Raw genomic sequence first — 26,462 nt, forward strand, 5'->3', positions numbered from 1 at the left:
TTATAAGTAAAATTATCTAGTTTAGTTTTCAGTGAACTTATTTTATTTAATGAAAACTAAAAAGAAGAAATAAATTATTATAGAGTTGATATAGAATCCAACTTCAAGGTTATTTATACTTTCTTTCTTAGCTGCTTAACTTTTTCAGCGTCAAATTTGAATTTGTTTCACGAATTTTAAGATCACAATTTGATGAAACCAAAAACATATAATCCAAAGTGAAACTATACCAAAATTTAAGGGACTAGAATATATTTTTTCATTAGTGAAATGATTTTTCTCCAAATGGTTCTGTAAATAACACAGTTATAAATATATTAGTGTAAGCTATAGATTGCAGGTACACAGATTTGAAATTTCTGGCATCAAATTCACAAAACCGGAACACAAGAAACAATGAGTGCATCAAAAACAGTGAGGAAGGTGGAGGTGTTGTCACCAGTACCTGCAGACATAGACATTGCTAACTCAGTTGAACCTTTTCACATATCAGAGATTGCTAAAGACCTGAATCTTAGTCCTAAACATTATGATCTTTATGGAAAATACAAGGCCAAGGTGATTTCTTTTTCCTTTCTTATGATGGGATTTATATTATTTTTTCATACCCCAATTCATTTTATTATCAAGTGACTGTTTTCTTGCTGTCTTGTGGTAGTTTTGTGTTGATTATTTTGATGGTTTTAGATTTTTTCTTTGAAAGATTCAATATTTTTTTTAAGGTTATTAGATTTTCGTGTTTTTATAGAAGAAGCCAAGGAAATTGATTTGTTGTGTTGTTTTATAGGTACTGTTGTCTGTGCTTGATGAGCTTGAAGGATCAGGAGATGGGTACTATGTGGTGGTTGGAGGGATTACTCCTACACCACTTGGAGAAGGGAAGTCCACTACTACTGTTGGCCTCTGTCAGGCTTTGGGTGCATTTCTTGATAAAAAGGTAGCATTTTGTTTTGTTCCATTTCTTCTTTTTTACTGTTATCATTCCATTCTTTCTTACTGTCCATGTTCTGTGCGGTCAATGTCGTTGAGTTTTGTCTGGGCGATAAAATTTTTGAACTTGTATTCCATTATTTTCAAGCTACTAGTATGCATTTAAAATCTTGTTAAATGTAGTCAAGAATTCATACTGAGTTTTGTACTGGCTGATTACGAGGAAAGTGCCGTGTAGTATCTGTGGAGCTGAAATAAGATAGGAGATAAAAATTCAGCTGCAAAAGTTAAGGATGACTGTGGAGATAGTTCTACCATTTTTCACTTTTTTGCAAGATTGGAGTGTACTCCCATGATTCATTTTTTCACAGTGGTAGTTGCAAGGGTACGATGTTGCTGAGTCATTGTGCATTTGGCCACGTCCAATCTAGTTATTAAATATTGTGTTTATGCACACTCTCTAATCGTTTTTAAATTTATACGGTACTCCTGTTTAAGTTAAAAATGGATGGCCACAATGTATTTGACCATACTGGATATGAAATGATTACTGGATTGTCTTAAACCTTCGTGTGATTGAAATCACTGAAGTCTGAATGGGAAACAGGCTAACAATCGTTGAAGGATTCCTTTGTGTAGATTTGCCAAGCTTGACCAGTTGTTGATGTAATTCAGCTTTCATTTCAGTATATCAAAGGCTGCTTCTTTTGGTTGCTTTATACTGAGGCTCATGCTGGTGTCATTGTCATGCAATGGCTTTCTAGAGGCAGAAGTTATATCAGCATCTGAAGGTTGGCACCATTTCATTGGCGAGGTCCTTCATGAGCTGAGCCTGAGAGTGTCACAAACTAATCCAGTCTAAGATGTGAATGAACTACAATATGTTTCAGAAGGATTATGAGAAAGCCACACTTTTTTGTTGAAATACTCAACATATTCTGGCTTGAATTGCTTGCAAGGATGAATTTGAAACATAGATTACAACGTTTTTTAATGTCAAATTGAAAACTACCTGCATTCTGCTATTCAAAGTTCCAATTAGTTACATCCAATCACCTTCACATGTATCAATTTACTGGTAATTGGAATATGCACACCTATGTTAAACGACTGAACTTATATAAAGCTATGTTAGAAATTTGGTATGTTTTATTTGCATTCCTTTGCAATGAAAGGTGAAAAGAGCAGTAAAGTCGGCTCAAGCTTTCAAATTTCTCAAGAAGATAAGCCCAAAATTTGCAATCTTGTAAGCTACCACATTTCCTCTGTTGCTTTTTAGTCAACAACTCAGGAAACTGATCTCTAGTTAAATGTCTGCAGTGCCAAAGTCAAAATTTCATTTCTTGTTTCCTTTTGTTCACGAGGATGTTTAGGAAACTAGATACGAATTTTTCTTTGCAGTAGGCAGTGGTGTTTCATCATTGTTTTCTTTTAATCTTTGGTTTAAATGATTGTACGGATACAAAATTCCAGATGTGCCTCTGTTGTTATGATAGGATTTCTTTATGTTTCTGAGCCTAGGTTGTTACCTGCCTTCGTCAACCATCGCAAGGACCAACTTTTGGAATAAAAGGAGGTGCAGCAGGTGGCGGTTATAGTCAAGTAATTCCAATGGATGAATTCAATCTTCATCTAACAGGAGATATTCATGCAATAACAGCTGCAAATAATCTCCTAGCAGCTGCTATTGATACCCGGATTTTCCATGAGTCTACCCAGTCAGACAAGGCTCTTTTAAACCGCTTATGCCCACCAAACAAGGAAGGAAAAAGAAGCTTTAGTGACATAATGTTTCGGCGTCTGAAGAAGCTTGGTATCTCCAAGACTAAGCTTGAGGAACTCACACCACAAGAAGTAAAGAAGTTTGCTAGGCTTGATATTGACCCAGCTTCCATAACATGGAGGAGAGTAATGGATGTCAATGACAGGTTTTTGAGAAAGATTACTGTTGGACAAGGTCCTGAAGAAAAAGGGATGGTGAGAGAAACAGGATTTGATATATCTGTAGCTAGTGAGATAATGGCAGTTTTGGCCCTCACAACATCTCTAGCTGATATGAGAGAGAGGCTTGGTAAAATGGTGATCGGAAATAGCAAGGCTGGTGACCCTGTAACAGCTGATGATCTTGATGTTGGAGGTGCCTTGACTGTACTGATGAAGGATGCTATCAACCCTACTTTAATGCAGACTCTTGAAGGAACTCCTGTTCTTGTTCATGCTGGTCCCTTTGCGAACATTGCTCATGGAAATTCTTCCATTGTGGCTGATAAGATTGCACTGAAGCTGGCTGGACCAGGTGGGTTTGTGGTCACAGAAGCAGGTTTTGGTTCTGATATTGGAACTGAAAAATTCATGAACATAAAGTGCCGATATAGCAGTTTAACTCCTCAGTGTGCTGTTATTGTTGCAACAATTAGGGCCCTGAAAATGCATGGTGGTGGGCCAGAAGTGGTTGCTGGGAAGCCTCTTGACGGTGCCTACACAACTGAGAACGTGTCTTTGGTTGAAGCTGGTTGTGTGAATTTAGCTAGGCATATTACTAATACAAAGGCTTATGGTGTAAATGTTGTTGTTGCTGTTAACATGTTTGCAACTGATTCAGAAGCAGAACTTAATGCAGTCAGAAAAGCAGCTTTGGCTGCTGGGGCATATGATGCTGTTGTCTGTACACACCATGCTCATGGTGGGAAAGGAGCAGTAAGTTACTTCTTCCTGTCTGTCCATTTCTATATTGAACCAGCATTGCTCTTCTTTCTGTGAAACCAAATAAGTGAAGGTAGAGCTGCATGGTGCTTGCATTTTCCCTAGAAAGAACTACTCCATGCTTACCGAGTTTAGAGCTTTACAGAAGATATTTCCCTGTCAGCCATTTTAAAGTTTTTCGTTATAGCTTCAGCCTCAATATAAACACCAAAGTTACCCTGTTTCTTAAATCTTACTCAATCATTTCAGTGGTAGTGGCCCTTAGGTTCCCTTCTATCATAGCACTAAGATGTAATCACACTTTATTTCATGTGCTATATACCTTTACCGTAGGTGTTAGGAGGCAGATTTTTATGCAAGTGAAATCTTGCATCCTCTGCCTTACTTCTAGCCTGCCTCATCTGCTTCCATCCCTTACAAGAAGTAAAAAATTCTAATCACGTCTTGGATCCAGATCATGGAATACATGTCCCACTGGATAAAAAGTTCACTGCCTTGTATGAACTTGTCGTCTCGTTTAGTTGCATTGAAGCTGGTAAATAGTCCTCTTTTGACAGTGGCACAAATCTGACTCCTAATTTCTTGAGTATCTGTATTAGGCATAATGAGTGATTGGTTAACTTATTGTGTTCCTCAGGTGGACCTTGGAATTGCAGTTCAAAAGGCTTGTGAGAATTTGACACAGCCATTGAAGTTCTTATATCGTTTGGATATTAGTATTAAAGAGAAAATAGAGGCAATAGCAAGGTCCTATGGTGCTACTGGTGTTGAATACTCAGAGCAGGTATAACATTCATATCTTGTTATCTTATTATCTTTCGTTTTTTTCAATTTCCAAAACGGTTCTTTTAAGTTTCATCTGAAGATCATTTCATGTTGTGCACAGTTGTGCACTAGGTAGTTGCCTCTAATCTCAAATTTTCGTTTTCTATTAGGTAGTTGCCTCTAATCTCAAATTTTCACTCTCAAATTTTCGTTTTCTCTCTTCTCACCCAAAAATGATTAGCTCATTTGCACCCAATTTGTCAAATTGTGAAAGGGTTAAAAGGAGTATGGTTTTAAGCTTTTCTTGTGGTGAAAAATCGTTGTGGGAGATTTTTGGTGCATTTTTCCTGGTATGAAGCTCATATTCCATGCGAGATAATTCAGAGCAATCCATTCTCTATCTCATTTTAGTCATCTGGGATTGTAAAATTTCTTTGCAAATTGCCAATGCTGCAATTTATGAAACTTGGACGGATGTTTAGAGACTTGACCATCTCTTTATGTCTAACCAGGCTGAGAAACAAATTGAGATGTACAGTAGGCAAGGGTTCTCCGGACTGCCCATCTGTATGGCCAAAACCCAGTATTCATTTTCACATAACGCGGCTGAGAAAGGAGCCCCCACTGGATTTTCTTTACCAATAAGAGATGTGAGGGCAAGCATTGGTGCTGGTTTCATCTATCCTTTGGTTGGGACTATGAGTACAATGCCAGGGCTTCCCACAAGGCCTTGCTTTTATGACATTGATCTCGACACTGCCACGGGCAAGGTCATTGGTCTCTCTTGATGCCAGCTAAACTTGTGTTTCATGTGCTTCTGCATATGCTTCTGGGGCCTGCCTTTTTATAATTACAAAGCCTCTGTGTATCTTCTGTTTGATTTTTAATGTAACTTGGATGCACAATAAACTGAATAAAATAAAAGTTCCTGGTTTCTTTCTGCTCTTAATCCAATAGTCTGATATCAATCATAGCTCGTAATACTTCAGGTTTCTAGTTAAATTCTTTCTTTATCTTTAGAGCTTTGGTCTGGGGAAGGATTTGAATCCTAAGTGAGTGATCAGCAGAAGAAAGGGAAGATTACACTCATGCTTGTCGAGATGGTTACCTTCCACCCTTCGGGGCACCACGCATTGCATTCTGAGTTCACAAATTTCAGAAGAAAGAATTACATGCATGAGTTGTTTGCGCAAGTTCTTAAATAGGACTGATATCTCTCTCCATTCCCACACAAAAAATCTTGTTTTTGACGAGGGCAGACTCTGAAGTATCTTCAGCAAAACACCAACTACTCACTAAATCTCCTGAGGCATGAATGCCTATTGTCACTTTCTTTTTTACAACAAGAAAAGGTTTTCCCTTCGCTTTTGTTTTCACGTTTGTCTTGCTATCATGCACATTTTTCTTTTTCCCTAGCCTATCATTTCCTGGCCTTACTTTTTCACTTTTCTTCCCTCAGATCTCACTTCATCACCTGTTCTTCATCTCTTTCTCACCAACCAAACACCTTACCTGTTCTTCATCTCTTTCTCACCAACCAGACACCTTTTCATGTTCCCAATGAATCTCGGGCCATTATTGGTAATAGTGATGCTAAAAATGGGGTTCTTTCTTTATCTTAAAGTCTCAAAATAACCCTTTATTAAGTGATGGTTCAAATGACAACGTATCACCAGGAAAGGTGGATGCAAGAAATGATTTTCATGGTAAGGAGCAATATGTTTTGAAGAGAGAAAAAGGGAATAAACAAAGCGCAGTGGAGAAAGAGAGAGTGGCAAGCAATGCTCTGGCGTTGGGTTACCAATGGTAGAGGATGATTCATACCCTATATTTGCACCAGGTTCTGATGAACTCCTTCAATTGTTTTCTGAATTGAAGGCCTGACAGTGAGTATCTAAATATAGATAGGCAACCAAGGCACTGCAATGCTCCTGGTATATTTTGAACCTGCTTTTACACTTTCCAGTTAAAATACAGTGGACCAATTGTGTTTAGAAATGTAAGGATGTTGTGCTTTCTTTGCCATCAAATTATCAAACAGTTCTTGAAATATATGTTAACCTCGTTAACTTCAGAGCGAGCTTTCTGTTGTTGGCACTGATTATCTTTTCTGATAGATTCATCGTTGCCGAGTTTTGTAAATTTTTGGATTAAATTGACCGTAATTGATTTAGACCACTTCTATTTGCAGGCTGAGTGGTCACCTTATGTTGGAGGAGATGTTAAGAGGGAAGAGATTAGTCTTTGTTGATGATTCTCTCATTAGGGACATCTGGGAATCTCTGGTTTGTGTTCTTCAAAACACAGTGGAAGATATTAAACTATTAAATTAAGATAGTTCATTGGCAGATCAAACAATTAAGATAATAATAATAATAATAATAATAATAATAATAATATTTGCCTTCCACATCTTGCAGAATCCCCACTTCTTTTAAGGTCTAGGACATCCACAAGCAAGGATCTATTAAAGGCAAATTAACTGCCGAAACTAGAACACTGAAGAGCTTCATAGTTTGGTTTGAGATTTGAAGTCTAATAATTAAGGGGTGAACACACCCTTAGGTAACAACCACGCCTTCCTAAAATAATATTTTTCTAATCCCATTTAATCCTTTAGAATTCAAGTTAATTAACCATACATTAATGGAAGGAAAATACAATGGAAAAAACTATTGTTTAAATAGTAAGTATTCTGGATAGACCTTAAAAATCCTTTGAGCAAATGTCAGTTAAGGTCATATATAATTACATTATTTATATAATTGCTGAGGCATAAACATAAAGCATTTTTGTATTATTACTACAAAAGATTTATGTTTATATTTATAAAATAAAAGCATATTTTATAAGTTTTTGTTTATTAGTATAATAAGAAATCACTTTGGCACCCATGCTTATTGTTAATCAATATTTACCATGACTGCTAAAAAAAAAAAACCAGATCAACCTCCTTTCCTTTTCGCTTTGTCTGTGTTTGTCCCATGCTTCAAGAAATTGAAGTCCTCGTCACTCCTAACTTGATAATCTAGATTATTACACGTGTGAACGAGAAATCTAGCACTTCCAGTACGGGAATGCTAGACATAGTCTAAGCTCCATTAACAAAAATTATATCTTTAAAACTTGATTATTTGAGCTCATGAATAGGGATGATTTAGTACCATGGTATCTCAATTTTGTTAATAAAGTAATCGTAAATTTAAATATTACTACTTTATTTTTATTTGATATATTTAAATATAAAATAATAATAATAAACACGATCAAGTTTTAAGTTCAAAAAAATTTTTTTAAAGAGAATTTATTAGAAAATAATATAAATTATATTTTAAAAAATTTAATTTAATAATTTAAAGTTTTAAATTAACATATATTTTTAATAATTAAAATAAATTAAATTTCTATATACTTCAATTAACTTGGATAAAGATAATTATCTCAAATATCTTAATACAAAAGTTCATACAATAATTTTATGAATTTAATAAATTATTTTAATGGTGCAGATTGAATCTTATAATATATTTAGTGTTGTAGTATATTTTATGATTTTAAAAATTATAAATTATAGTAAGAATTAAAAACATCATAAATATATTTGATTAGAAATAATTATATTTTTTTTTACTTGAATCAAAGGCTTGAACGAAATTGAGTCAACATCTTAATTTAATCAAAATTTAAAGCTTGTAACTCATGATGCCAAAGCAGCACTGCATCTATTCTCTCTATTTTTTTTATAAAAAAAATTGATTTGAATAATTTTTAATAAACATATTTCAAACTTGAAGTCATTTTAACATATTTTTATCATGTTATTTATGAGAACATGTTTTAAATTGTGACTCAAAAGTGAAAAAAAAAACATTTTTTATAAGTACCATCAATCAGACTCTAAATGCATCAAATTTTCCCTTATTTTTTCTTTATTAATGGTCAAATATTTGATTATGCTCGTTTAAACTGCTGCACAATGTTTTCTATATGTGTTGTAAGGTGATGGTGTGAGAAATATGATTTATATATAGATATGCAAATATTCTTATTTTTTATGTACAAAAACTTTTTAAATACAAGAATGAATAACGTCAACCTATGAAGTTAAAATCAAAGTCGTTTATTAGAGATAATTAGTAATGTTTCAAGGCGGGTTACAGAGGGGGATGTAGCTCAGATGGTAGAGCGCTCGCTTAGCATGCGAGAGGTACGGGGATCGATACCCCGCATCTCCATTCTTTTATTTTTTCCCCTTAGATTTCCTTTTCATTGAAAACCGCTAAATTCACACTGCTCTAAACCCACAGCACTTTCCCTCACTGCTCCAATCAAGAGTCAATCCCACCTGATGTGGGACCCACATAGCGCCTCATTCAACGCACCTATCCCGCTCACAACCTTAAACCAAGCTGTGGTTTTATCATCTCTCTCTCTCTAGGCAATCCACTTCTTCAGCCACAGCCTGAGCCAGAGAAGAGGAAGATAACACACGTAAATCAAGGATTATTTTATTTATTAAAGTAATATCGTAGACCCTAAAATCAAGAAACATTCATAATACAGTAACTCTACTCTTAATTTTTTTCATTGACCCTTAATTTGCAGAAAAATTATATTTGATAACACGTTATAAATATTGATGATGCCAGAGCCTCTTTGAAAAATTGTTTTTTCTTAATTTTGATTGTTAGTTGAATTCTATATTAGCTCCATAATTATTTACAGGGTTTAGGCCTAAAGATATTATAAGTAAAATTATCTAGTTTAGTTTTCAGTGAACTTATTTTATTTAATGAAAACTAAAAAGAAGAAATAAATTATTATAGAGTTGATATAGAATCCAACTACAAGATTATTTATACTTTCTTTCTTTGCTGCTTAACTTTTTCAGCGTCAAATTTGAATTTGTTTCACGAATTTTAAGATCACAATTTGATGAAACCAAAAACATATAATCCAAAGTGAAACTATACCAAAATTTAAGGGACTAGAATATATTTTTTCATTAGTGAAATGATTTTTCTCCAAATGTTCTGTAAATAACAGAGTCATAAATATATTAGTGTAAGCTGTAGATTGCAGGTACACAGATTTGAAATTTCTGGCATCAAATTCACAAAACCGGAACACAAGAAACAATGAGTGCATCAAAAACAGTGAGGAAGGTGGAGGTGTTGTCACCAGTACCTGCAGACATAGACATTGCTAACTCAGTTGAACCTTTTCACATATCAGAGATTGCTAAAGACCTGAATCTTAGTCCTAAACATTATGATCTTTATGGAAAATACAAGGCCAAGGTGATTTCTTTTTCCTTTCTTATGATGGGATTTATATTATTTTTTCATACCCCAATTCATTTTATTATCAAGTGACTGTTTTCTTGCTGTCTTGTGGTAGTTTTGTGTTGATTATTTTGATGGTTTTAGATTTTTTCTTTGAAAGATTCAATATTTTTTTTAAGGTTATTAGATTTTCGTGTTTTTATAGAAGAAGCCAAGGAAATTGATTTGTTGTGTTGTTTTATAGGTACTGTTGTCTGTGCTTGATGAGCTTGAAGAATCAGGAGATGGGTACTATGTGGTGGTTGGAGGGATTACTCCTACACCACTTGGAGAAGGAAAGTCTACTACTACTGTTGGCCTCTGTCAAGCTTTGGGTACATTTCTTGATAAAAAGGTAGCATTTTGTTTTGTTCCATTTCTTCTTTTTTACTGTTATCATTCCATTCTTTCTTACTGTCCATGTTCTGTGCGGTCAATGTCGTTGAGTTTTGTCTGGGCGATAAAATTTTTGAACTTGTATTCCATTATTTTCAAGCTACTAGTATGGATTTAAAATCTTGTTAAATGTAGTCAAGAATTCATACTGAGTTTTGTACTGGCTGATTACGAGGAAAGTGCCGTGTAGTATCTGTGGAGCTGAAATAAGATAGGAGATAAAAATTCAGCTGCAAAAGTTAAGGATGACTGTGGAGATAGTTCTACCATTTTTCACTTTTTTGCAAGATTGGAGTGTACTCCCATGATTCATTTTTTCACAGTGGTAGTTGCAAGGGTATGATGTTGCTGAGTCATTGTGCATTTGGCCACGTCCAATCTAGTTATTAAATATTGTGTTTATGCACACTCTCTAATCGTGTTTAAATTTATACGGTACTCCTGTTTAAGTTAAAAATGGATGGCCACAATGTATTTGACCATACTGGATATGAAATGATTACTGGATTGTCTTAAACCTTTGTGTGATTGAAATCACTCAAGTCTGAATGGGAAACAGGCTAACAATCGTTGAAGGATTCCTTTGTGTAGATTTGCCAAGCTTGACCAGTTGTTGATGTAATTCAGCTTTCATTTCAGTATATCAAAGGCTGCTTCTTTTGGTTGCTTTATACTGAGGCTCATGCTGGTGTCATTGTCATGCAATGGCTTTCTAGAGGCAGAAGTTATATCAGCATCTGAAGGTTGGCACCATTTCATTGGCGAGGTCCTTCATGAGCTGAGCCTGAGAGTGTCACAAACTAATCCAGTCTAAGATGTGAATGAACTACAATATGTTTCAGAAGGATTATGAGAAAGCCACACTTTTTTGTTGAAATACTCAACATATTCTGGCTTGAATTGCTTGCCAGGATGAATTTGAAACATAGATTACAACGTTTTTTAATGTCAAATTGAAAACTACCTGCATTCTGCCAGTCTAAGATGTGAATGAACTACAATATGTTTCAGAAGGATTATGAGAAAGCCACACTTTTTTGTTGAAATACTCAACATATTCTGGCTTGAATTGCTTGCAAGGATGAATTTGAAACATAGATTACAACGTTTTTTAATGTCAAATTGAAAACTACCTGCATTCTGCTATTCAAAGTTCCAATTAGTTACATCCAATCACCTTCACATGTATCAATTTACTGGTAATTGGAATATGCACACCTATGTTAAACGACTGAACTTATATAAAGCTATGTTAGAAATTTGGTATGTTTTATTTGCATTCCTTTGCAATGAAAGGTGAAAAGAGCAGTAAAGTCGGCTCAAGCTTTCAAATTTCTCAACAAGATAAGTCCAAAATTTGCAATCTTGTAAGCTACCACATTTCCTCTGTTGCTTTTTAGTCAACAACTCAGGAAACTGATCTCTAGTTAAATGTCTGCAGTGCCAAAGTCAAAATTTCATTTCTTGTTTCCTTTTGTTCACGAGGATGTTTAGGAAACTAGATACGAATTTTTCTTTGCAGTAGGCAGTGGTGTTTCATCATTGTTTTCTTTTAATCTTTGGTTTAAATGATTGTACGGATACAAAATTCCAGATGTGCCTCTGTTGTTATGATAGGATTTCTTTATGTTTCTGAGCCTAGGTTGTTACCTGCCTTCGTCAACCATCGCAAGGACCAACTTTTGGAATAAAAGGAGGTGCAGCAGGTGGCGGTTATAGTCAAGTAATTCCAATGGATGAATTCAATCTTCATCTAACAGGAGATATTCATGCAATAACAGCTGCAAATAATCTCCTAGCAGCTGCTATTGATACCCGGATTTTCCATGAGTCTACCCAGTCAGACAAGGCTCTTTTAAACCGCTTATGCCCACCAAACAAGGAAGGAAAAAGAAGCTTTAGTGACATAATGTTTCGGCGTCTGAAGAAGCTTGGTATCTCCAAGACTAAGCCTGAGGAACTCACACCACAAGAAGTAAAGAAGTTTGCTAGGCTTGATATTGACCCAGCTTCCATAACATGGAGGAGAGTAATGGATGTCAATGATAGGTTCTTGAGAAAGATTACTGTTGGCCAAGGTCCTGAAGAAAAAGGGATGGTGAGAGAAACAGGGTTTGATATTTCTGTAGCTAGTGAGATAATGGCAGTTTTGGCCCTTACAACATCTCTAGCTGATATGAGAGAGAGGCTTGGTAAAATGGTGATCGGAAATAGCAAGGCTGGTGACCCTGTAACAGCTGATGATCTTGATGTTGGAGGTGCCTTGACTGTACTGATGAAGGATGCTATCAACCCTACTTTAATGCAGACTCTTGAAGGAACTCCTGTTCTTGTTCATGCTGGTCCCTTTGCGAACATTGCTCATGGAAATTCTTCCATTGTGGCTGATAAGATTGCACTGAAGCTGGCTGGACCAGGTGGGTTTGTGGTCACAGAAGCAGGTTTTGGTTCTGATATTGGAACTGAAAAATTCATGAACATAAAGTGCCGATATAGCAGTTTAACTCCTCAGTGTGCTGTTATTGTTGCAACAATTAGGGCCCTGAAAATGCATGGTGGTGGGCCAGAAGTGGTTGCTGGGAAGCCTCTTGACGGTGCCTACACAACTGAGAACGTGTCTTTGGTTGAAGCTGGTTGTGTGAATTTAGCTAGGCATATTACTAATACAAAGGCTTATGGTGTAAATGTTGTTGTTGCTGTTAACATGTTTGCAACTGATTCAGAAGCAGAACTTAATGCAGTCAGAAAAGCAGCTTTGGCTGCTGGGGCATATGATGCTGTTGTCTGTACACACCATGCTCATGGTGGGAAAGGAGCAGTAAGTTACTTCTTCCTGTCTGTCCATTTCTATATTGAACCAGCATTGCTCTTCTTTCTGTGAAACCAAATAAGTGAAGGTAGAGCTGCATGGTGCTTGCATTTTCCCTAGAAAGAACTACTCCATGCTTACCGAGTTTAGAGCTTTACAGAAGATATTTCCCTGTCAGCCATTTTAAAGTTTTTCGTTATAACTTCACCCTCAATATAAACACCAAAGTTACCCTGTTTCTTAAATCTTACTCAATCATTTCAGTGGTAGTGGCCCTCAGGTTCCCTTCTATCATAGCACTAAGATGTAATCACACTTTATTTCATGTGCTATATACCTTTACCGTAGGTGTTAGGAGGCAGATTTTTATGCAAGTGAAATCTTGCATCCTCTGCCTTACTTCTAGCCTGCCTCATCTGCTTCCATCCCTTACAAGAAGTAAAAAATTCTAATCACGTCTTGGATCCAGATCATGGAAAACATGTCCCACTGGATAAAAAGTTCACTGCCTTGTATGAACTTATTGTCTCGTTTAGTTGCATTGAAGCTGATAAATAGTCCTCTTTTGACAGTGGCACAAATCTGACTCCTAATTTCTTGAGTATCTGTATTAGGCATAATGAGTGATTGGTTAACTTATTGTGTTCCTCAGGTGGACCTTGGAATTGCAGTTCAAAAGGCTTGTGAGAATTTGACACAGCCATTGAAGTTCTTATATCGTTTGGATATTAGTATTAAAGAGAAAATAGAGGCAATAGCAAGGTCCTATGGTGCTACTGGTGTTGAATACTCAGAGCAGGTATAACATTCATATCTTGTTATCTTATTATCTTTCATTTTTTTCAATTTCCAAAACGGTTCTTTTAAGTTTTATCTGAAGATCAATTCATGTTGTGCACAGTTGTGCACTAGGTAGTTGCCTCTAATCTCAAATTTTCACTCTCAAATTTTCGTTTTCTCTCTTCTCACCCAAAAATGATTAGCTCATTTGCACCCAATTTGTCAAATTGTGAAAGGGTTAAAAGGAGTATGGTTTTAAGCTTTTCTTGTGGTGAAAAATCGTTGTGGGAGATTTTTGGTGCATTTTTCCTGGTATGAAGCTCATATTCCATGCGAGATAATTCAGAGCAATCCATTCTCTATCTCATTTTAGTCATCTGGGATTGTAAAATTTCTTTGCAAATTGCCAATGCTGCAATTTATGAAACTTGGACGGATGTTTAGAGACTTGACCATCTCTTTATGTCTAACCAGGCTGAGAAACAAATTGAGATGTACAGTAGGCAAGGGTTCTCCGGTCTGCCCATCTGTATGGCCAAAACCCAGTATTCATTTTCACATAACGCGGCTGAGAAAGGAGCCCCCACTGGATTTTCTTTACCAATAAGAGATGTGAGGGCAAGCATTGGTGCTGGTTTCATCTATCCTTTGGTTGGGACTATGAGTACAATGCCAGGGCTTCCCACAAGGCCTTGCTTTTATGACATTGATCTCGACACTGCCACGGGCAAGGTCATTGGTCTCTCTTGATGCCAGCTAAACTTGTGTTTCATGTGCTTCTGCATATGCTTCTGGGGCCTGCCTTTTTATAATTACAAAGCCTCTGTGTATCTTCTGTTTGATTTTTAATGTAACTTGGATGCACAATAAACTGAATAAAATAAAAGTTCCTGGTTTCTTTCTGCTCTTAATCCAATAGTCTGATATCAATCATAGCTCGTGATACTTCAGGTTTCTAGTTAAATTCTTTCTTTATCTTTAGAGCTTTGGTCTGGGGAAGGATTTGAATCCAAAGTGAGTGATCAGCAGAAGAAAGGGAAGATTACACTCATGCTTGTCGAGATGGTTACCTTCCACCCTTCGGGGCACCACGCGTTGCATTCTGAGTTCACAAATTTCAGAAGAAAGAATTACATGCATGAGTTGTTTGCGCAAGTTCTTAAATAGGACTGATATCTCTCTCCATTCCCACACAAAAAATCTTGTTTTTGACGAGGGCAGACTCTGAAGTATCTTCAGCAAAACACCAACTACTCACTAAATCTCCTGAGGCATGAATGCCTATTGTCACTTTCTTTTTTACAACAAGAAAAGGTTTTCCCTTCGCTTTTGTTTTCACGTTTGTCTTGCTATCATGCACATTTTTCTTTTTCCCTAGCCTATCATTTCCTGGCCTTACTTTTTCACTTTTCTTCCCTCAGATCTCACTTCATCACCTGTTCTTCATCTCTTTCTCACCAACCAGACACCTTTTCATGTTCCCAATGAATCTCGGGCCATTATTGGTAATAGTGATGCTAAAAATGGGGTTCTTTCTTTATCTTAAAGTCTCAAAATAACCCTTTATTAAGTGATGGTTCAAATGACAACGTATCACCAGGAAAGGTGGATGCAAGAAATGATTTTCATGGTAAGGAGCAATATGTTTTGAAGAGAGAAAAAGGGAATAAAAAAAGCGCAGTGGAGAAAGAGAGAGTGGCAAGCAATGCTCTGGCATTGGGTTACCAATGGTAGAGGATGATTCATACCCTATATTTGCACCAGGGTCTGATGAAATCCTTCAATTGTTTTCTGAATGGAAGGCCTGACAGTGAGTATCTAAATATAGATAGGCAACCAAGGCACTGCAATGCTCCTGGTATATTTTGAACCTGCTTTTACAATTTCCAGTTAAAATATAGTGGACCAATTGTGTTTAGAAATGTAAGGATGTTTTGCTTTCTTTGCCATCAAATTATCAAACAGTTCTTGAAATATATGTTAACCTCGTTAACTTCAGAGCGAGCTTTCTGTTGTTGGCACTGATTATCTTTTCTGATAGATTCATCGTTGCCGAGTTTTGTAAATTTTTGGATTAAATTGACCGTAATTGATTTAGACCATGCAGGCTGAGTGGTCACCTTATGTTGGAGGAGATGTTAAGAGGGAAGAGATTAGTCTTTGTTGATAATTCTCTCATTAGGGACATCTGGGAATCTCTGGTTTGTGTTCTTCAAAACACAGTGGAAGATATTAAACTATTAAATTAAGATAGTTCATTGGCAGATCAAACAATTAAGATAATAATAATAATAATAATAATAATAATAATAATATTTGCCTTCCACATCTTGCAGAATCCCCACTTCTTTTAAGGTCTAGGACATCCACAAGCAAGGATCTATTAAAGGATCTATTAAAGGCAAATTAACTGCCGAAACTAGAACACTGAAGAGCTTCATAGTTTGGTTTGAGATTTGAAGTCTAATAATTAAGGGGTGAACACACCCTTAGGTAACAACCACGCCTTCCTAAAATAATATTTTTCTAATCCCATTTAATCCTTTAGAATTCAAGTTAATTAACCATACATTAATGGAAGGGAAATACAATGGAAAAAACTATTGTTTAAATAGTAAGTATTCTGGATAGACCTTAAAAATCCTTTGAGCAAATGTCAGTTAAGGAAATATTTAATTACATTATTTATATAATTGATGAGGGATAAAAATAAAGCATTTTTGTAGCATTACTACAAAATATTTATGTTTATATTTATAAAATAAAAACATATTTTATAAGTTTTTGTTTATTAGTATAATGAGAAATCACTTTGGCACACATGCTTCTTATTGTTAATAAATATTTACCATGACTGCTAAAAAAAAAAAAAAAAACCAGATCAACCTCCTTTCCTTTTCGCTTTGTCTGTGTTCCCATCCAAAGAATTTGGTTTAATCTTTATAATCTCGTATTTCCTTTTTATGTAAATTATTTATTTTTTTACTTACTGTTTTTGTATTTTAAAAATACTTTTAAAAAATTTATTTATTTATTTTTTATTTTAAATTAATATTTTTAGATATTTTGATACACTAAAATAAAAAATAATTTTTTAAAAATAAAATATTATTTTAATATTTTTTAAACAAAAAATATTTTAAAAACCAGTGTTTATCGTTTAAAGAAGAGTGGGCTGCTTTGGCAAGCCTGTACGTTTTTGTTATGTGGGTTCTAGAAACCGGGCTGGCTTTAAAGCCCAAAGGTATTTTAGCACGGGCCGTTAGTTGTGTGATGGACTGTGAGCTTGGATTTTCTTTATTGAATATTGGGCTATAGCTTTATTAATTTGGGCTAAATTCTTTAGGTTGTATCCATGTTTTTGGTTAAGTAGATACATGGTCAAGAAAAAAAAAATAATAAAAAAATATATATACTAAAAATATATTTAGCATCACCTCCAGGTCTTTCCAAAAAAATAAAAAATAAAATAATTCTCTTTGCATATTCTTTCTAGTTATTTTGTTTGCAAAAAACATAAGAAAAGATTTTTTTTTTTTAATATTTTAGCGTTCAATAATAATATTTATTTTAGCATAAAAAAATTAAAATAAAAAAGTTTTTATTTGGTGTTAGCATCTGAATAAAATGTTCTTGTTTTTGTTAAAAGGTTTATTTATACATCTATATTTAGACTTAATAACAAATTCATTTAGCCTACTATAACTTGGCCAAAATCAAAAGGACCATCAAGCCGACATCCCCAATAAATAAAAAAACTAACTTTGTGTTTTTTAATAAATTTTTGTTTTTAAAAAATAGGACCTTACAAATAAATTTGTAGAAAATTTTTAGAAATTTAGTTTAACTGTTTTTATTTTTTGACAAGTCTCTTTGTTTAGGGTCAATATCAAATTTTTTTGTGAAGGGAAATTTCCTTTTTTAAGGAATGACGTTAAAATTTTGCAAATAACCAAATCAACGCATCTTTTATTTTGAGGCATCCACATCAATGTTTTCTCAAGTAATTAGAAATAAATTGAAAATAAACTAAGAAATATCATAATAAAGGTAATAAAAACATAAATTTATTAGAAAATGTATAATAAAGATAATTTTTCATAAAAAAAGATATCGTAAGGATGACATCATTTTATCCTATGACTCACTCCTTAAATGAATCTTTACAACCTTTGTATATTTTAGGATCTGTAATTTCTTGAAATTATTAGGTGGTAAATCCTAATCTATCTTGATATATACATTCCACCTTGATTTTGCGGGAGCACAGCAGACATCACAGTGTCATAAGGTTGTGAACATTAAACATCTTTTTTTATATATAATATTTTTTGTTATGCATTTCACTTTATTTTATAAATGTATATTTTATTAAATATGAATTAAGATATTTGTTACAAAATGTTCGTATATTATTTTTGCTACGAGAATAATTTTAATTTCAGTGTTCACAACTTATATGGCCATGGGAGCTCATTGAAGTAAATTCAAATTTATAAAGTGACAAAGATCATTTTATTTGTGTCATGTACTATCATTTTAATAGAATTTTCCATTGAAGACAAGTAATATTAATTTTCGTGGGTTCACATTTGACATCTTATTTTAATATATATGTTAGGTGGGGTAAATAAAGTACTGAACATTATTATATTTGTCACTATCAACTTTCCTTGGATTATAGTAATTAATTCTATTTAAACACGGTTTCAATTGTATGACCATCCAAAATTGAAGGTTTAATTTAGTTCATTGTAGTTCTAATTTATAAAGAGACAAAGAGGTTTGGAAGCTAATAGGTAATATATTATATTTGAGCCATGGAATCATTTTATTTTTCTAAGTTATATGGTGATGAATACGAAAGGTGATCACCCCGACATGAGGTTTGCAAAATAGTATTGGACAATGTTATTGACATTTGGTTTCAAACATTTGTCATTTGATTTTGATTTACACGTGAGATATGTGTAAGCCCTTGTTTCCTTAAAAAAACAAAAAAAGGCTTGACCTAGACTACGTTTCCTAAGTCAATTGATTCGTTTTTTTTTTTTTAATGATGTTAAGCCGACCGTCCATGTATATAATAAATGATTATTCAAACAAGAGAGGTATTCGAAATTTTCCCCTGTATAGGTCATTGTTTACCTCCAAGGGATCAATAACTTGTCATACCGATGCTATATCCATTGACTAGATAATACTATTATATTACTTTTAGAAAATAAAAAATACAAATGGAAACATTAATAAAATATTTTTATCAGTAAATTACAGTTAATTTTATCAATAAAATATTCCCTCTCTATATTTATATGTAAACCCTAATAAAAATATACTCTTCATATATATCAATAAAATTATAATAAGAAAAGAAAAAAAGAAAAAAACCAAAAAGTACAATGAATTATAATTTATATAGAGGAAATTATTGAACATGGATTAAACTCATTGTAGAAATTTATCTATAAACTGGTCGGTAAACTATTCTCTTCTTCTTGACACTATTTATTGTGTTAATTACAAAGAATATTGCCAATGGATTAATTCTAGAAAGTTTAAGAATTGTTTACTTCTCAATTATATAGTTTGTATTGTCAATTACATGTGAAATTACCGATAGATTAATTTTGTCGGTATATTTTAGAGAGCTTTAAAATTATTCACTTCTCAATTACACTATTAATTACCTTTCTTTAATGACAAAATCACTAATAGATTGAAAAGTCATCAGTGATATTTATAGAGTTTCTAAAAAAATTAGATTAAATTAAAAATTTAAATCAAATATTACTAACAAAATCATTGATGAATTGAGAAGTTGTCGGTGATATTTGAGGAGTTTCTAAATTTATTTATTAAATTAAAAATTTAAATCAAATATTACAGTCAGTAAAACTATCGATAAAATACTACAATTAAAAGATTAGAATCCCTCATTTCATAATAGACACGCTTCCTCTTCTTCTCTCTTTCTTTCTTGTAAAAAACACCAATGTGCTTTTTTTTTCTTTTCTTCTCCTCCACGTGCAAGTATGTCTTTTTATTTTTTCTTTTTTCTTCTCATTTTTTTAATTAACATATTTTATGAATTTATTTTTTCTTCTCTCTTCTCTTCTCAGCTTTACTTGCAATTAAATTAAGCTAATATCTTTTTTTTTGTATTATATTTTAAAATTTTTCTATTCTTAATAATCGTATTGATGTTGTTGTAGATTTTTTTTTTCATATGAGATCAATTTTATTGTTCATTTTCATTTAAATTAATTTATTTGTGGATGGATTACAGGTTATGGAATAGTTTTTTTATGTTTGGTGGAATTGTTTTTTGTTGATTTATTTATCTTTTGAGTGTTGATTTATATTAGTTATTTTCTACTTCTATTAAATAGATTTTTTTAAAAATATTTTTAAATAATTATTGACAATATTATTGACGAATTAAATCTGTCGCTATATTCTAGAACAAAAAATACCAAAAAACCTAACGATTAGAAAAATATAGAAAACTAATTAGATTGATAAAATAAAAAAATTAATAAAAAAACAAACAAAGAAAAAAACTGATAAAAAAAGGGTTCAGTTTGGTTTTGATTTAAAGCTTTTAAAATTGATTCAACCAAATCAAACCATTAATAATGAATACAAAAGATATTCCTTATAAGTTATAATATGTTTCAAAATAATTAATATAGAACATGTCCTATTTTTTTTATAAAAAAAACTTGATATTATTGGCAATTTACTTTTGTTTTTGTTCCAAACCCTTAAGATTTGCATCATTTTGTTAAAACATGAAGTTCATAAAATATAAAAGAGAAAAAGTTAAGTGTTAATTTGAATGTGTTATATTTGCAATAAACTTTTGTGATTACATTTTTATATATTTTATTGGGTTAAGTTCATATCTTCTACTTTTTTCTTTTCTATTTGTGTGATTACATTTATATATATTGTTGATTATCCCCACCCCCCACCCCCACCAAAAAAAAAAAAAATAAACCACCGAAAAACAGTTAGGTTTTGTCGAGTTTTCTCTTTAACAAATCAAACTAAATTGAAACTAAAAAATATATCTAGTATACACACACAAAAGTTTTGATGTGTTTGGTTTTTATTTTAATCAAAAACCAAACTGATTTTAAAAAAAAAAAAACTCACCACCAGTAATGACTTCATGATCGAAGAGAAAATGCTTAATAGGTTAAAATATTAGAAATCAGTAGCTGTTTTCTTACCTGGTCGTAGAAGTAATCCTAAAATCAGTTAAGAGTGTGTGTGTGTAAATTAGAGCCTTTGGAGGCATACATTGATAAGTACTGAATATATTAATGAGTTCAATGATACCATCAGCCTCAGCAGTCGAAAATAGTTTTGTTTGTTTGTTTTTTTTTTTTGAAAAAAGACATGAGTGTTTGAATTAATTTATATATATTTTGATTAATTTTATAAATTTTAAAATTTTAAAATTATTTAAATTTTTAATAATCCTGAAAGAATTCAAACTTATAATTATTAAAAACACTTATTATTAATTAAAGTAACCCTGATGATTTAGTTCTTGATTACTTTGAAGTAGGCCTTTATTGGCTTGAAGATTAGAGAAATAGTTATTATCAGGTGTTGTGGGATCAAGATCAGCTAGCACAGTCGCATTTCCTGCTTGGGGACATAATTGCTTGCGTGTTGCTAGGGAAGTCGTGTCCAATGTGTGGTCTGGAAGGCCTGTACTGTTGTTGAAGTTGTACAATCGATCAATGAAGGTTCTATATCTATTTTTCCTAACAATCAGGCCTTCCTAAAATAATATTTTCCTATCCCCGTAGTATAATCCTTAAAAATTCAAGTTAATTAACCATGAATTAATCGAAGAAAAATATAGTGGAGAAAATATGGTTTAAATAGTAAGTAATCTGGATACATCGTCAAAGTTTTCTGGGCAATAAGAGATTAGTTTTTTTTTTTTTTTTTTTTTTAACACTGAGCTCGACAGGGGAGGATTGTTAAATAAACAAATAGGTGTTGCTCTTTACTGTTGGCTGTTTGATCATAGCAAAAATCATTGTTTTAAAATTCGGATCAAATTCATTGTTTTAAAATTCATAATTTATCTTGGACTCATATAATTCAAGATTTGAATCAATCTCAATCGAAGAAAAAAAATAATAAAAAAAGATAATCCAATCAAAAAACCAAAATAACCCGATGGAAAACCATGTTTTAAACCCATTGACTTTTTTTAATGTTTTTATCAAAATAATATTACGACTGTCCAAAGTAGTCCAGGTTAATCTTTTTTTTTCAGGAAACAAGTTGTAGATATATCACGTTCATGTAAATCAAAATCAAAGGATCAAGCCTCCATGTTTGAAACCAGAAACTTGATATTAGATAGATGAATCCAAATGACAATATTATATTACACAGTGACAGCTCTTTAAAACAATAAATATATTGCAATTGAAACCTTAATTGAGTTGGTTAATTACTATAATCCAAGAAACTTATGTGCTAACATGTAACAAAAATAACGTTGGCCAATACTATTTTACCGACCTCACCTGCCACGTTCTTCACGATCTAATTTTTTTTTTAAAAATGATTTCAAGGCACAAATATAATACATCACAAACTTCAAACCTTCTTTGTCTCTTTATACTTAGTGTTAAGAAACTAAAATATAAATCCGATAAGATAAAAGATAAGAAACAAGATAAAATGAAAAATGACACATAAGAATTTACATGATTCATCTAAATTAGGTTATGTTCACGGACAAGTATAGAAGGATTTTACTAAGTAATATGAGAATTACAATATCTCTTTACTAATAGGAAAACAATTGAAATCTCTCTATTAATAGGAGAAAACACCTCACTTACTCTCTCACAAAATACCTCATAATTTTATGGTATTACTTTCTCTCTCTCACTCTCCTCTTCCTCTCTTGTGATATGCATTTAAAGCTTGGATGCACTACCTATTTATAGGTAAACATCCTTGCCTTTGTCTTACAAAAGACAAGAGCAAGGCAAATGGCACCAAGAGGTACTGCAAGTGGCACCAAATTAGTGCTTATAATTATTGTGGATGACTTCACCTACTCCCACCTTTATTGACTTAGGTGGTTGGTTTTACATTCTCTCACTTGAAGACTTTGATGATTTAATCAAGTCTTCACATTTAATCATTTGTAATTCTTCTATCCTTTGTATACTTGCCATTTTCATGCTACTTGCATTTCAATTAGGCCATAAGAGGATCTGCACGATATATACTTGTTAGTGTTGATTGGTTTGGTCAACGTATCTACTGGATTTTTCTTTGTGTGAACTTTTTGAAAATCCACACTTCCATTTTCCACCACTTTACGAACAAAGTGATATTAAACATCTACATGTTTTATTCTTAAATAAAATGCTGGATTCCTTGTAATATGCAAGGTACTTTAACTATCACAATACAAAAAGAATATTCACTTATTTGTGCCCGAGCTCCTCCATAAGTTTCTTTATCCATATTGCTTCTTTACAAGCTTGTGTAGGTGCCATATACTAAGCTTCTGTTGTGGATAACGCTACAACAGTCTAAAATTTAGAGACCTAGCTCACAGTTCCTCCCGCAATTATGAACACATAGCCTGTAGTGGATTTTATTTTCTCAAAGTCACTAGCAAAATCTAAGTCAACAAAACATCTGGCAGTAAATTCTGATCCTTCATAACATAATACGACATCTAAGGTACCCTTGATGTATCTCAAGATCCTCTTAATAGTATTCCAATGCTCTTTACCAGGATTTTTCATGTATCGACTAGTTGCTCCTATTGCTTATGTAATGTCTGGTCTTGTACATATCATGACAAACATTAAACTTCCTACTGTTGATGCGTACGGTACTCGAGACATCTTTATCCTCTCTTCTTCACTACTAGGAGACATATTTGAGGATAATTTGAAGTTAATAGGAAGTGTGGTGGAAATTGGCTTACAATCTTGCATGTTGAAGCATCGCAAGATCTTCTTTAAATAATTCTTTCGAGAAAGCCAAATCTTCCACTTACTTCTGTCTTGGTGAATTTACATCCTTAGAATCTTATTTGTTGATCCCAAGTCCTTTATATTAAACTCCCTAGCCAATTATGCCTTCAATTCTTGGACTCGATATTTGTTGGGACTTATCACCAACATGTCATCCATGTATAACAACAAAATGATGAAATCTTCTTCAAACCTCTTGTAATACGTACAATGGTCTGAACTAAGTCTGTTGTACCTAAGGCTAATTATAAAGGAATCAAATCTCTTATACCAACACCTTGGCACCTATTTGAGACCATATAGAGATTTATTCAACTTGCAAACCAAGTTCTTCTTGCCTATTTCAGCAAAACCCTTTGGTTGGAGTATATAAATTTCTTCTTCAAGTTCTTTATGAAGAAATGCAATTTTCACATCTAACTACTCTAAGTGAAGATCAAATATAACACACATCGCTGAGACTACTCTGATTGTAGTAAGTCATATCATCAAGAAAAATATCTCATTAAAGTCTATTCCTTTTACCACCAATCTTGCATGATACCGCTCTACTTGCTTATTGCCATCACGCTTTATCTTGTAAACCTATTGTTGCCAATGACCTTTCTTCCTTGTGGTAGTGAAACAAGATTCCCAGTGTTATTCCTGTGCAAAACGTTACTCTCCTCTTGCTTTGTTGTCATCACATAGATACATCTGTACTTTTAATAGCCTTGTGGAAAGTTGATGGCTCCCTATCCTTTGTTAGAAGATCGTATGCAATATTGCTCTCAATAATATATTCTGAATGCCAAGCTGGTGGTCTTCTTTCATGAGTCGATTGTCGAACTTCAGGAGTTTCAGACTCTATTTGTTCTTATTTTTCATGCACTAGTGCAACTTTATGAGAAGTACAATTCTGAGTATTTTCCACATATACTGTTGTAGTCTCTTTTAAAATACTATTATGTTCTTTCATTTGTATTTTATCTTTTGCAAATATGACATCTCTTCTGATGACTACCTTGTGGGCAATGAGATCCTATAAGCGATACCCCTTCACTCCATCAGCATATCCTAAAAATACATATTTTCTGAATTTTGAATCCAACTTGCTGAATTTTTGAGTATTGTACATCACGTAAACAAGACTTTCAAATATATGCAATCGAGAATAATTAGCTTGCTTTCTAGTCCACATTTCCATCTGTGTCTTCAGCTTAATTACAGTTGATGAAGATCGATTTATCATATAACAGGCGATATTGACTACTTCTGCCCAAAATGACTTTCCTAGACCTACAACCTTCAACATTACTTTTGTTCTTTCTAATAGAGTTCTGTTCATCTGCTCTGCCACTTCATTTTATTGTGGAGTGTATGCTGTTATGAATTACCTTTTGATACCTTCATGTTGACAAAAGTTATCAAATTCATCATTGGTATATTTTTCTTCATTGTCAGTCCTCAAACACTTGATCTTCTTTTCAAGTTCAAGTTCTACCACCGCTTTGAAGGTTTTAAAGACTGAAAACACATTTGCCTTTCTTCTAATTGGATACACCTAACATCTCATGGAGAAGTCATTTATGAATGATACAAAGTATCTTGCTTCTCCCAAGGATGCAACCGGTGCTTGCCAAACATCATAGTGAATCAGGTCTAAAATAAATTTGCTTTTAGTTGTTGATGTGCCAAACTTTAACCTGTGTTGTTTACTTGTAACACAATGCTCACAGAAAGGTAAGTTAACCTTTGTAAGCCCATGGAGTAACTTCTGATTAAAGAGAATTTTCAAACCTTTCTCTAACATGTGGCCTAGTTTTTGGTGCCACATCATCATTTTCCCTTCTGGAGGACTGCTTATGCAATTGACGCTTCTGCCCCATGATGTGTTTCTCCCATTAATACAAATATATTTGCAACTATTTTTCTTGCCTTCAAAACCACTAGCGTATTTTGATAATTTTCATGATTCCATTGTCTATTCGAATCTTATAGCCAAGACTATTAAATTGTCCTATGGATAAAATATTCTTCTTTAAGTCTTTCACATGTCGCACTCCTGAAATAGTACGGATTAAGCCATTATACATCTTCAATTTAATGGTGCCAATGCTAGCAATCTCTAAAGCATGATTATCACCCATGAACAGTGTGCCTTTAGAGATGGGTTCATATGTATAGAAACAATCTCAATTAGGAGTCATATGTCATGTTGCTCTTGAATCTATTAGCTAGAGCTCAGTGAGCTCTTATCTATCTGTAGAGATTGTCCCTGCTTTACTATATAAAACCTCTTCATCTTTTAAGGTGCTTGCAACACATCCTTGAGGTTTTGATGATTCTGTAGTGTTCTTTATATCTTTTTTAAACCAACAATCCTTTCCAAAGTGCCTTTTTCTGCCATAGTTATAGCATTTCACAGTCTTCTTACTTCTTGATTTGGACCTCCCCTACCTTGTACTCCCATTGGTGCCATGCTCTGTTAATTTTCCTCTTGACACTAACAATGTCTTTGCTTGGTTTGAACTATTTCTGTCTTTTTTTTACGCCTATTTTCTTCTTCCAAGATAACAGCTGCAATATCATCGAAGACTAAATAGTCTGAGAGGATATTATTGGTCAAGTTGATAATGAACTAATCATACGAATCAGGAAAACTTTGAAGTAAAAGCTTTGCACGTTTATTTTCCTCTATTTGCTGACTCAATGTAGTGAGTTGTGAAAATATAG

The 26,462-nt window shown here is 33.3% G+C and overlaps 2 protein-coding genes and 1 non-coding gene across 3 annotated transcripts; all 3 read left to right on the forward strand.

Annotated features, from left to right (window-relative positions):
- Positions 1–172: 172 nt before the first annotated feature.
- LOC105126136 (formate--tetrahydrofolate ligase-like) lies at positions 173–5,347 on the forward strand. Its single transcript, XM_011026895.1, has 5 exons — positions 173–558; positions 788–937; positions 2,452–3,627; positions 4,271–4,417; positions 4,911–5,347. Exons 1-5 carry the CDS (start codon positions 397–399, stop codon positions 5,184–5,186), a joined length of 1,911 nt encoding a protein of 636 aa, XP_011025197.1. The 5' UTR covers positions 173–396; the 3' UTR covers positions 5,187–5,347.
- A 3,213-nt stretch (positions 5,348–8,560) lies between these two features.
- TRNAA-AGC (transfer RNA alanine (anticodon AGC)) lies at positions 8,561–8,633 on the forward strand. The gene has a single exon. It is a non-coding gene; the product is annotated as a tRNA-Ala (tRNA).
- Positions 8,634–9,454: 821 nt separating this feature from the next.
- On the forward strand, positions 9,455–14,618 carry LOC105126137 (formate--tetrahydrofolate ligase-like). The gene is made up of 5 exons (XM_011026896.1): positions 9,455–9,698; positions 9,928–10,077; positions 11,761–12,936; positions 13,580–13,726; positions 14,182–14,618. The coding sequence occupies exons 1-5, from the start codon at positions 9,537–9,539 to the stop codon at positions 14,455–14,457; spliced, it is 1,911 nt and encodes a 636-aa protein (XP_011025198.1). The 5' UTR covers positions 9,455–9,536; the 3' UTR covers positions 14,458–14,618.
- The last annotated feature ends 11,844 nt before the right edge of the window (positions 14,619–26,462 follow it).

This window comes from Populus euphratica, unplaced genomic scaffold (assembly GCF_000495115.2).
Source record: "Populus euphratica unplaced genomic scaffold, PopEup_1.0 scaffold75.1, whole genome shotgun sequence".
Lineage (NCBI taxonomy): Eukaryota > Viridiplantae > Streptophyta > Magnoliopsida > Malpighiales > Salicaceae > Populus > Populus euphratica.

Coding starts and splice junctions, on each gene's coding strand:
- LOC105126136 (XM_011026895.1), top strand. CDS start 397: ATGAGTGCATCAAAAACAGTGAGGAAGGTGGAGGTGTTGTCACCAGTA. Junction 559..787: donor ATGGAAAATACAAGGCCAAG/GTGATTTCTTTT, acceptor GTTGTTTTATAG/GTACTGTTGTCTGTGCTTGA. Junction 4,418..4,910: donor GTGTTGAATACTCAGAGCAG/GTATAACATTCA, acceptor ATGTCTAACCAG/GCTGAGAAACAAATTGAGAT.
- LOC105126137 (XM_011026896.1), top strand. CDS start 9,537: ATGAGTGCATCAAAAACAGTGAGGAAGGTGGAGGTGTTGTCACCAGTA. Junction 9,699..9,927: donor ATGGAAAATACAAGGCCAAG/GTGATTTCTTTT, acceptor GTTGTTTTATAG/GTACTGTTGTCTGTGCTTGA. Junction 10,078..11,760: donor GTACATTTCTTGATAAAAAG/GTAGCATTTTGT, acceptor TTCTGAGCCTAG/GTTGTTACCTGCCTTCGTCA.